This window comes from Bradysia coprophila, chromosome II, assembly GCF_014529535.1.
Source record: "Bradysia coprophila strain Holo2 chromosome II, BU_Bcop_v1, whole genome shotgun sequence".
In the NCBI taxonomy this organism is placed as follows: domain Eukaryota; kingdom Metazoa; phylum Arthropoda; class Insecta; order Diptera; family Sciaridae; genus Bradysia; species Bradysia coprophila.
The window spans coordinates 200855-213397 of NC_050735.1; the positions used below are offsets into that span (position 1 = coordinate 200855).

At 34.7% G+C, this 12543-nt stretch overlaps 1 protein-coding gene across 1 annotated transcript in view; it reads right to left on the bottom strand.

Moving 5' to 3' along the window:
- Positions 1 to 7881: 7881 nt before the first annotated feature.
- LOC119076707 (tyrosine-protein phosphatase Lar-like) overlaps positions 7882 to 12543 on the bottom strand; it is a 130792-nt gene continuing 126130 nt past the window's right edge. Inside the window, exon 9 of the mRNA XM_037184031.1 lies at positions 7882 to 8159. Coding sequence (XP_037039926.1) covers positions 8050 to 8159 — 110 coding nt within the window. The 3' untranslated portion in view covers positions 7882 to 8049. The remainder of the gene's footprint in view (positions 8160 to 12543) is intronic.

Here is a 12543-nt window from a genome sequence, read left to right on the forward strand (position 1 = left end):
CCACACGCAAATTCAAATTATCTGTGTGGGTGACTCAACATTTCTTTTTCTCAAATCAGTGACGAAAAGTAAAACTTTCGTTGTCTCTTTTAGGAAACGATGTGTCGGCCTATTACCTCGAGTTACAATCTACACACATCTTATGCATCAAAAAGCATTTATCAGTTGGTGCCATAAACAAGGTTGAACTTGTTCGAAAAAGCTCCTCGTGGGTTATATATAACTGTGACAGTTGATCCCAGTCTATTGCATCTGTCAAAATGACGTTTTAAACGTCAAATGAAAATAAATATGCGAATTAGTCACACAATCGTTTATTTTTTCTCAATTTCATTTAGTGAAATAGAATTAAGCTAAGTATACAGTCAGTCGTGAATGAAATTTTGACAGAAAATGGACGAACTTTCTTTCACTTTTTTCGCTAGCAGTGAAATAATGACGTATATTTCAGACATTTTCTGTCAAACTTTAATTGACGGCTGACTGTATCAAAGAAAATTTACCGATTCTGTGACCACTTCGAAGATTTATTTTCATTTGGCATGTAAAACATCACTTTGACAGATGTTATAAACCGACTTTTGATCCCATCTGTCACAACTCATTTGTAAAAAGGTCCAAAATTACAAATTGTCATTCAAAACTCTAAAATTATTGCCCTTCTGGAATCGCTTGAGTTCATAGTATGGCCAGTGCGGTCCACTAACCCCATGAGCTTTTTGAACTAAAATCGCAATGTTAACAGCTATTTTCACAGTCAATACAAACTTTCAAAGTCTTGTTCTTCTTCTTCTTCATTTGCAGTAGTTGTTGCAATTAAACCACCCCCCTCCGGTTTCACAAAAAAAAACATTAATTTGTATTCGACACAGCGTTCAAAAATAAAGTTGGCGGAACCACTGAATAGTCTTGATTATGTAGAGAAAATAGAAGAGTACATCTGCCTGCATATTTATATGTACAGAGAAATTTCCATTAGTGACCTCGCATTCGCGTAAATTAATCCGGACACAACTAAATTCCATTCTGTTTACGGTATCGGAGAACTCATGACAATGTTATGAAGACTATTAGAACTCAACATCGGTTTTAAATATGTATAATGCATCTGTCATGAGCTGTTCGCCTTCCGCGTCACAAATTACATTTACCGATTGTGCGATTCGATTTATTTATTTTTTTGCCGCGCGACAATAACACAGTTTATGCCAACATTTTCCGAAATGAAGTGAAATGACACGGCTTTTGTTTCGAATTAAATCTGAAATAGAATCTAACGCCTCTTAGCACCAATGTAATTTAATGGAAATTAAACCCTTTCAACCATATTGACTCATCAAAATTAACGTTCTGTAAACATCAGTGATTTTGATATGATTTTAATGGAAAATTTCTATAAACAGTGGGGTAAATTTGATATATTTAATATTATTATAATTATATATAGATTCTATGTTATGGCTATGGCTACACGGTAACTTTATTTACAAATTTATTTTATTACATAGATTAATATACCTTTACTATACACAGACGAAGAGTACATAGTTTAGTGTAGAAATATTTGATTTTACATTGTCATCGTAACTATTACATTTTTGATTAGTTTATTGTTTAATTTCATTATTAAAATTTGTTGCCGCAAAATTATCTTTACATTCACACTGCATTTTGTATCTGCAACAATCGCATAAATTAACTGAAAGTTTTCAGTTTTTTTATCTACTCCTTTGCACACGTAAAAATTTCACTTTAGTTTCTCGGCTTTTCTCCGATTTCTCTCATTTGCCATTTGTAGCATACGAAATTAGAGAAATCATCAGAGAAACGAAGAGAGACAGATAGATGACGACTGGGTCATTTCGACGGATAGAGGGAGTATGTCGAATAATTTTAATTTTCGAGAGAAAATGCATTGGATTCTCTCACAAAAAACCAGCTGTCATTCGACGTATTGCATATAGGATCTCTCTGAAGAGGAGCAGGAGGAACAGCTTTAAGTGTCCATTGAACTCAACAAAAAGTACTACGTGATAGAGCCGTCAGAGAGCGAGCTGTCAAATAAACAAAGGTAAATTTGAAAAAATTCAGTTTTGTCGCTCACACGGAGTACTTTTTTGGTAAGAGGAAACTAAGCATTAAGCTCAAAACACACGAATCATCGAAAACGTGTTAGTACAATTTGTTACGAGTGATGGAAAATTGTATTTTTCGGTACTAGTCATTAGCTTGTCCTAAGCCTTGTCCGTGGCGGAGTCGAACTAGTTTACTAGGACAAGTTTACGACGTGTCCAGAAAAACTCAGCTTTTCATCACTGAAAATCCATTTTCGGCCGCTCTCCCCAACCGACAAAGTTTTTATCGGCCGCAAATATCTCTCTATCTGATGTCCAAAAAAGGCAATTTTTCGATCGTAGTTTGTGTGTCGAAATCCGTCGAATTTCAGTCTTCAAGCGCAAATAGAGAATTTTGATCGAAACACGTTTTTGATGCCTCGCGTGTTTTGAGCTTTAGATACGAAAGTGGGATTTTTTACATGGGCAAAGCAGTTACAAAACTTTTATTCTGTTTGCTCAGCAATCGTGAGATAAAGTTTTACAAAACTGGTTTGTTGTTCATTTCATCAGATTCAATTAAAATAATTTCAAGTCGCCCAACACTGCACCGGCATTATTAATTGTCAACTTTAAATAAATTCCCATATACTGTTCCGCAGAGAAGCAATGGCAAGGAGAATAAGGTCAGGAAATTTTCATTGGAAAATCCTTTTATTATAAAATTCTATGGGGAGACGGGAGAATGAGTCGGTTATTTAGATTTCTAATTTTCAGTTTAACCGAGGAAAGGATTTTCACAGTTCGTTTTAGTATAAATCTATTGGTATGCATGTGTGTCATTGAGTGATGATATTTTTGTGATAATATTAATAGCATTGTGTGCAGGATGTTAGTCAACATTGAACATTAATGAAAAGTCCTGAATAGATGTCCTTTTGTGAAGAGAATGCTTTTCCAGTCGAAAATTTCGCAAGAATTATTCTACGGTTCTATTCAACTCACAAGGGAAAACCATTTCAATGTGACACATTTTTGAATAAATATAAACGCCTTGAATCTCATGCGCAAGGTAAATATACACACTGAAGGTAACGTAAATCCTCAGGGAATAGCAAGAAATACGGACCCCAAGTTCCAGGTGAATATAAGATTTGTTATGTTGCATCCGTGACGTTTGGCGTGATAATGTTGTTGGAAGTGTGTTGTTTAGTATTGAGTTTTGGCATGTGTTGCAACCTAACAAAGTGAATTTGACTTGTGTCCAACATTATAAAAACTATATTCACCCGAAAGTAGGGGTCCGTGTGTTCTTGCGGATTAGCGTTACCTTCAGTGTTTATATACTTTGCTCATGCGTTCGTAATTCCAAATATTCGTAACTTGACAGTTGAGTATATAAAATCCCATACGCCCAGGGCACCAATTCTCATGAATTTAAGAATTCGTAACTTGACAGTTGTCACCTTAATGCTATGCTTAAAACAAACGAGGCATTGAAAACGTGTTTTGGTCCTAGTTTTCATTGACAGATGCAGCAGTCGCGATTTTGAATAGAAAAAGTTCTAACTTCATTTGACAGCAATACAACCGTTTTCCTGAAATTCATTTGACAGTTTCGAAAATTTCGTCATGAAAAATAGGACCAAAACACGTTTTCAATGCCTCGTTTGTTTTGAGCGTATAAGAGAGTTCGATACGATTCGTAACCTTTAAGGTGACAAGTGTCAACTTACGAATTCTTAAATTCACAATAATTGACGTCCAGGGCGTAGATTCGTAACTTGACAGTTCTTTATGCAACTGTCAAGTTACGAATGTTTAGAGTTACGAAAATACAAGAATCGCCCAGTACGACTGTTCTTATTTCATTTTTTCGTAACTTCAAATATTCGTAGCTTGACAGCTGCGTGTATTAAATCCCATAAGAACCTGTTAAGTTACGAATTCTTAAAGTTGCGAACGTATGAGTGATGGAAATGTTCGACTAGCACTTAAGCATTTTAAAGAACATGTGCAAAATGTCAAGAAAATATTCTCTCGAAAATAGGCTCTGATGTCAACGGCTTCCACTAATTTTTAATCAGATATAACTCACTGTCTGTGTAATCTTTTGGACAATTTATTGGTGATAGAATTCATGGAATATGACAATACAGTGCTTATGTAGAGGGAAATGGAAAATCAACTCGAGGTCTGCTGTCAAAAATAATACAAAAGAATCTGACAACGATCCCCGAGATAGAACTATAGGTTGTCGTTTCGCCATCTCTCTCGCTTAAACACAGTTGACTTCATTCATCCACGTGTAACTCAGAATCATCTCAAAGAGAACTATAATTCCCTAAAAAATGGTGCTAACAAAAACTCTTTCCTCTTTGATGCTTAAGGAAACTATAACAAAGTGAATTTTGATCGAAACACGTTTTCGATGCCTCGTGTGTTTTGAGCTTAAAGCTGTTTAATAATATGTCGGTGTGAGCAGAATTGGGAAAATCGACATGCTGTATTAAACGTTCTGATTGGACCTATTCCCATAATTCAAATGAGTGATATTTTTGCAAAAATAGAATTTTAATAAATTCCAATAATTAATTGTCATAAATAACATTATCAATAATGAACTCTAGTTAATTGAAAATGTATACGCAGTAAGTCATCGAATCAACAACTCCAACTGAATGCATTCAATAATAAATGATTAACTAAAACATTTGACCACCGGACGGAACGAATAACAATTTATCTAATTACGACGATGGTGGATGATATTCATATTTATATCTAGTCTACCATCGAAAATCAAATCTATGCACCAGGTTGTCATTGGTTTTGTTGGATTATAATACTTAATGCAAACGGCATAAATGCATTTCGGATAAATTTTATTTTAAATTATAATTTTAGATCATGCGAAGCGAAATTCTATACATCGACGTTATACCATTTTAATGATTGTTTCGCTGAACTCATCAAATATTTGAATATATTCGGTTCAAAATTAAAAATTTTTTGTTACGACTTTTTTAATGTCGCTCCGATTACGTTCTGAATGTTTGTTGTTAATAATTATGGAAATAATATTTTCAGCTGAAGTAATTTGTTCAATTGCGTGTGTTTTCGGAAGATAACATTAATGAGATTTTCGGTTCGGTTTTGCGGTTGAATTGATAAAGATACTAATGCCCTTTAAAGTGGACCGCTCAATTTAACATTTCATCACAATGTTTGCTTAATTTGCAAATTCATTGTGGTCAGTTGAAAATGATTATGGTTGTGGTAAAGAGTCCAGCGGTTGAGATGTGTAGGCTAAAACATGTAAATACGAGGTATCGGGGAATCTGGTACCTAAAGAATGCACTTTTAAACTACATAAAAGGTGAACTCGTACATGCAAGTGTATTGCTGCAAATTCTTTTTAGCCATGTCATCGACTTAAGAGGTTCCGAGCCTACGCTGAAATTGTAGCCTACATTTCCGCGTTTCGAAATTTTTGATCGCTGATATCTTTTTACGAGAGCCCTTTCTGAAAAATGTACGACCACATTTTCGAGTAAAAATATGTCAGCTTTGAATAAAAAATAAAATTGTCTGTGAAAGTTCCATGTGCTTTGAGAAAAGTGTACCTTTGATGCAAATTTGGGGCATCGGTACAGTTTTCTCAAAGCACATGGAACTTTCACAGACAATTTTATTTTTTATTCAAAGCTGACATATTTTTACTCGAAAATGTGGTCGTACATTTTTCAGAAAGGGCTCTCGTAAAAAGATATCAGCGATCAAAAATTTCGAAACGCAGAAATGTAGGCTACAATTTCAGCGTAGGCTCGGAACCTCTTAATGACTCCTTTTACAAAATTTTGGTATCGAAAAATCGTGTGCGATTTAAACTTTTACGTAGTACAAAAATGCGCTGTTTTGGCATCCTGTGCCAAATTACCCACCCCAAATACGAGCTCGGCTTTTCTTTTACATCATCCCCTTTTATGTTAATGATGACACCATCTTTTGTACTAGGCTCGTTTTGGGTGGGTGGCTCGTATGTAGATGTTTAACCTCAAAAGTTGAAGGTCGAACCCAAGAGTCAGGTCGACCTGAAAAATAAAGCTAAGATTACCTGAATCTGATTAGAATTGAATCTGAACTGAAAATGTTTATCTGACATGAATTTACCTGAAATCGGAAAATCACCAATATTTCAGGTCAGATTTCAGGTATACCTGAACCTCAGATTGTTCTCGTGATTACAGTATCTATCAGCGATGGCTTGAGATTTTTGTTATGAAGTGACAGAAGACCGATTTGCAGTCAATCAGAGAACTATCACTCAAATTCTAGCTCTATATTGGTTAGTAAATGAGCCGTGCTTTGGAACGATTTTAGAGTTTATTAGCTAGCGCAATTGCGCCAAAAAATCAAAAAATATTGATTTAATAACGTGGCATACATGAACAAAAGGGTAAAGAAACTGACAAATTCAAACCAGCGAAAAAAAGTCACTTTCGCTGTCGATATTAACGAAGCAGACTTTCTTTTAATTCTTTTATTCTGCCAATAACCGTGTCAGATTTTCGTTTTAATTGCAAACTTAAAACAAAAGTCTGGACAGCAGATTTATATCCATTAACCCCACATTACCACGAAGAATATAAAACTGAAAAGAAAGATGTCGAAGTTTGATAAAAAAAACAGCTTTTGTTTTCTATAAATATTTTAACGAAGCGACGCTTGAACCAAAGGATAACTGGTTCATTTAACCATAACGGAATGAATTGTTTTAAGCAATATATTTTCCGGTAGATTTTTTTTAAAAAGAGAGAGGAAAATTACGCTGGGAGCTGGGAATTTATTCTACAAGGAAATTTAGTTCTCCGGTTTAGTTTGATTATATTTTTTTTACTTAAGTTCGATTAGGTGATGTAGTTCACATATTAAAATGGTAGAGAGAGAGAGAGAGGGATCTTTTTTGAAAGTGGTCTAGGCTCCGTCGGAGCTATTTTTTAGCGGCTCTTTGTTTACGTGCCCAGATAGCACTTGGCCCCAATAGGCTAAAGCCGCAGTCGTTTAAATTTAATGTGAAATTCCACCAAAAGTCGAAAACTACAGGTTATGGACATACAAGTGTGGGGGTTCATTGGATAGGTATTGACCAGTAGATACGGTGCAAGCACAGATAGCTTACATGTTCTTTAGCATTGTTCGAAAATGACAAAAATAATGTTTCAGTCAAAGGCCGGAAATTTTGATGAGCTTTCCGGCCTTTGACTGAAACATTATTTTTGTCACTTTCGAACAAAGAACAGATATCTGTGCTTGCCCCGTATCTACTGGTCAACACCTATCCATTGAACATGTACGTTCATAGCCTGTAGCGGCAGTAAATCACGGACAAAAACACCCTTTTTCGACGTTTGGTGGAAGTTCACTAGCCAATTAAAGAACATTAAAATTAAACGACTGCGGTTTTAGACTATTGGGGCCAAGGGCTATCTGGGCATGTAAACAAAGGGTCGCTAAAAAAGAGCTCTGATGGAGCCTGGTCAATTTAAAAAAAAAATCCTCAGAACAATTTTACTTAAAAAAAATTATTTCTCCATTATTCGCCATCTGTCTATTTATACAATTCATCCAATAATTTTTTCTTTTAATCTCCAATTGAAATTTAATCAAAATATTTTATAAAAAATCGTATCAAATATTAATATTAAAAATATCCTTTGTATCGCTCCTATCAACTGGTTTGGGTTTTTTTCATTTAAATTTTCATTTTTTATTGTATTTTAAGATATATTTTTTAAATATTTTATATTTTATCAATGTCACTAAATATAAACCTATTAACAACAGTTTTTCTTCTTTTTTTTGCCATACACACAATAGTTATATTTCATAAATATATTCTCTCGTGTATTCAATTTGTTTCAAACAAATATAAATTCTAAATTAAAATAAAAAAAAACTAAACGAAAGAGAAACCATGCTCACAGAATTATAGTCACCGCAAATTATTGTGGCCAAAAACGATTAAGGTCAACAGAAATACCACCAGTGTAATTGGTGTCCATCTTGCGCTGTTTGCATGTTGCATAGCTGCTGGATTTTCTCCTGAAAAAAATCGAAGTAGAATGAAATAACGAAAAAAAAAACAGCTCGCACACTAAACGTATATATGAGACTCATATATGAGATAATGTTGTATGTTCAATGAAAAATGGATAAACATTTTACCAAAATATATATAGATGTGGGAAATAGGCGAACGTATCTTTGTCTGGTCACTTAGTCGGGTGGTTAAAAGCTTTGCTTTTATTTTTGTAAAACCAATTAATATCAGTCAGCAAAAACTTGAATTATGGAAAGCGTTTTTACTGCGTGTAATCAAAGCACCTAGCATAGTAATAGAATATTGATTATGAAAAATAGAGTATGCTAACCGCATGATCTTAACACAGTGTAAAAATGAGAAATTCCATGATAACACTGACTGTCGTAAGTTATTAATCTATTTGACATAAGCAATATTCTAGTACTGTGCTAGGTGCTTTGGTAAAACCCTTTTATTGTTGCCATTTTGCTTCTACAAATTGCCATAGACATTACCAATACTTTATCTAGCAAACAAACTTCGATTTGACACTGTCAAAACACCTCGTTATTTGTTTGTAGACTACACTGTCGACTAATTTCTAATTTTACATGTAAAATGCAATGGCTACGTTGCATTTTTCCGACCTAATTAAATGTAGCTAGGTTGCTAGAGAGGGTATTGGCATTACATATATTATTGATTGATGACAAGTATCGAAGTGGTGCGATCAAAACGAACTCATATGAGCTTATCGTTCCCCTTAAACAAGAGTCACAGTCGAGACCCATACCATTGTGCGCGAGAATCATTTTTATCACAAGTTTGAAACCGAGATTTATGTCAATGCTGAAGCAAATGTAACTTCGTATTTGAAATGAATTGTTCCAAACTGTCGCCATAGCCTGATGAGATGTGGTTTATTTTTCAACAGCATTATTCAATGCAAAGCATCGTAAGTAGCATACCACATTTCTCACATTTCGATACAGTGACAGAAACTATTTTCAATTGACTTCTAGTATCGTTAGTTTCAGATGGATTCTCATGCGGTAAAAAGCTCTTCGATTTGAGCTATTTATTAATTAGTGAGTAAAGACTCTTTACTAAGGAGTCAAAACAGCGGATAATAAGACAAACGATAACAAGTTTTTGGATTAATTTAATGAAAATACATAAAAAAGTAACAGGGAGAGATTTGGCAGCTTCAAGTGCCCTTACAGCTAAATTCTCAGATCAATAACTAGGGAAAAGTTTAAAACAAAGTTTTCATGTTACGGTATTTGACCAGAGGCGAGGCCGACCTTTCATTTTAATGCAGAGTACTTTATACACAAACTACAAACCGAAAATACTTTAGAACTCTATGATTGTAATAGTTATTTGTTTACAGAGTGGAGTGGAGATACACTCGAGCGAAGTTTCAGCGCCCTCGCTTTGCTCTGGACACACACGTCGCTACTGTTTGAATTTCCTATATCTTCCAGAGGTGAACACAACGTTTTTCTCCACGAAACAAACACATCGATTCGCCATGTCATTTTCGAAACCAGAAACAACGTGACAGTTCGAATGAGAAAAGTTCTATTTTCTCCCCAAGCGGGAGAGAAAGTGCTGCACTTTTCTCACTAGAAATGTCATTCGACCAGTCGTCTAGAAAACACAATTTTCTCATGGCCTATTGACGGAAGAAAATAAGGAAAAACAGAACGTGCGCGCATGAAAAACATCTTATCGTTTCTAGCGAAAAACGATTGTTTTTATCAATCGAAACTAGACTACAATGAAAGTGCTAGCAAAAATAAAACATTCGGTACATTGTGTGCACCGCAACCATATAAAGTAAAAGTCCCGAAATGACCGAAAATGGACAATAATTTATTTTCTGGGGTGAAACAACAGCACAGCAACAACAACAACAAAAAATTAAAAGGGTTTTCCTGGGCATTATCTTTTTCGGTGAACAATATTTTTGTGTTGCATATTACACATTTTATGTACCCATTTGATATGTTTTATGTGTGGTAATGTTTTTTCCTACACGACGGACAGCAGAACATACATGCGGGATATTTTTATGGGATACTTGGTTGTGTATGGTACATTGAGCGACGACCTAAGCCGTTTCTGACTAATCGTTTTTTGGTTTTGAGTTTGAGGCCGCACTTTGTTTTCTTTTTCTTCTGAAAAATATTTTCGGAAAATTTGCACATTTTATGCTGAAAATGCAGAATACTCGAAACAAATTTGTAGTCGGGCACGGTGCGAACGTTTCTTTCAATGTGCTGAGCAGTGGATATGTGAATAAGTTAGTTTTGTAAATGAAGACAATTTCAACGAAATTATCCGTAGATAAACGTACGTGATCTATTTGGACCATGTAAACGATATAAGAAAATTGAAAATGGAGGCTGTTAAAGTACTTTCAGATCTACAAATCTTGTAGAATCATTAAGTGATTAAGTGACACGGGATGAAAATGGAGACGTCTCGCTTTCATGTGTATTCAAATCTCGGCTTCGCCTCGGATCAGCACACGAAAACTCAACGTTTCTAATTTTCTTTCCTAGTTATGTAGCGTGAGTATTCGAACCGATTCGAACACATATTGTTCTTTCATTCATAAACTTTTTTTATGAATGAGAGAACAATAGGCCAGACGACTCATTCCTGTCAGAGGATCGGTACGCTCACCCTAATCGTTATTTGTTTAACCAGTAATAAAAGTTGAGTCTACGAAGCAAAGTCGAGATCAAAAATCATGATTTCATTTTATGCCGCAACTATAAGTTAAGTACACGCAAACTACAATAGTTTATTGTGAACGAACGGTGATGTCACTGAGAACGAAAAAGTGGTTGTTTTGGCTCTCTATCTGGTGAGAGAATGTGACGTTTTTGGTCCGCCTGAAATTCGAAGGATTTTGACACGCAAATTATGATCGAAAAGTTCAATTTTTCTGTACTTCGACCGAAAATGGATTTTCATATAGGTCTGTTGTAGAAATGGGTCTTTGTTAAGAGCTCGTTCAGGAACTTAAAATTCGTTACCCAAAAGTGAAGATTTTGACATATTTTATATGAAAGAAGTGTCAAAATTCTCACCAGTGAAACTTGACGAAGAGTTCCTGAACGATCTCTAAAATTGCTGTGGTTTCATCTCATTTCAATTTTCAAGCGCAAAAAACGTCGTTTGTGACTTGTGATGAAAGCTGAATTTTTCGGTACACGTCCTGTATAATTTGAGGAGGTCACGAAGACCGCCATTTTATTAGATACGCGGGAACACACCACTTCTGATTATTTTACATGTAAAATGATTCACCACATCATCAAGAGACGAGAATCATCAGAGTATGTAAAAACGCAGAAGTCAGGTAATCGAAATACACAAACAAGTCATTGCCGAGGAGCCGAGCAACGTGGCCCGAGGTTGACTCATAGCGACCAATGCTGTAAACAAACCGAACACAAGTATTGAACGATTTCTCAAAAAAAAATTTCGAGCTAGCAGAAAGCTGACCTAGCACTGGGCAGCAATATGTGTATACAGTGTTAAAAGAGCGTAAAAACAGAGGAAAAAACCAATTAATTTAACTTAGCTTGATATGTGATATGTCAAAATTTGTATGTAAAAAGGGGAAAAAACCAGTTGATTCAACTGATCTCGATGGGTGATATGTCAAAATTTCGACTCTCTTTTAACACTGTATAGAGTGTTTAAATCGAGAGAGAAACCAGTTTTGTGAATTGAGATCACTTTTGGTCAGTTTCCGCTGCCAAATAAAACAAAACAAAATTGAAATCAACAATGGAATGTTTACAGCAAGTTTTAACTGGTCAGTTTACCACTACACGCATGCTTTTATTTCGCTCTTTAAACAGACTATATAGTGTTAAAACAGAGTCGAAATTTTGACATATCACATAGAGATCATAGAGATCAGTTGAATTAACTGGTTTTTCCCCCTGTAGGGATGGGAGACGTTCAAAATTGTCGATAATATCAATCGAAAGAAATTATCGATAATCGATTAATCATATCGTTATCGATAATTTAATAATTATCGATAATTATCAAAATATCGAAATTCGATAATTATCAAAATATCGATATTTTGATATTTATCTGAAAATTCATGATAATATACCGATATATCGGAATATATTGATAAATATCGGATTTTCGGACCGAAATATCGATATATCAAATTATCGATATCATGATAATTATCAAAATATCTGTAATTATCGATTATCGATATTTTTTTTGATAATTTTCGATAAAAAAAAGTCGATAATTATCGATTATCGATAATTATCGATAATCATTATCATTATCGCCCATGCCTATCCCCCTGTTTTTACGCTCTTTTAACACTGTATTGTTACACATCATACTCAT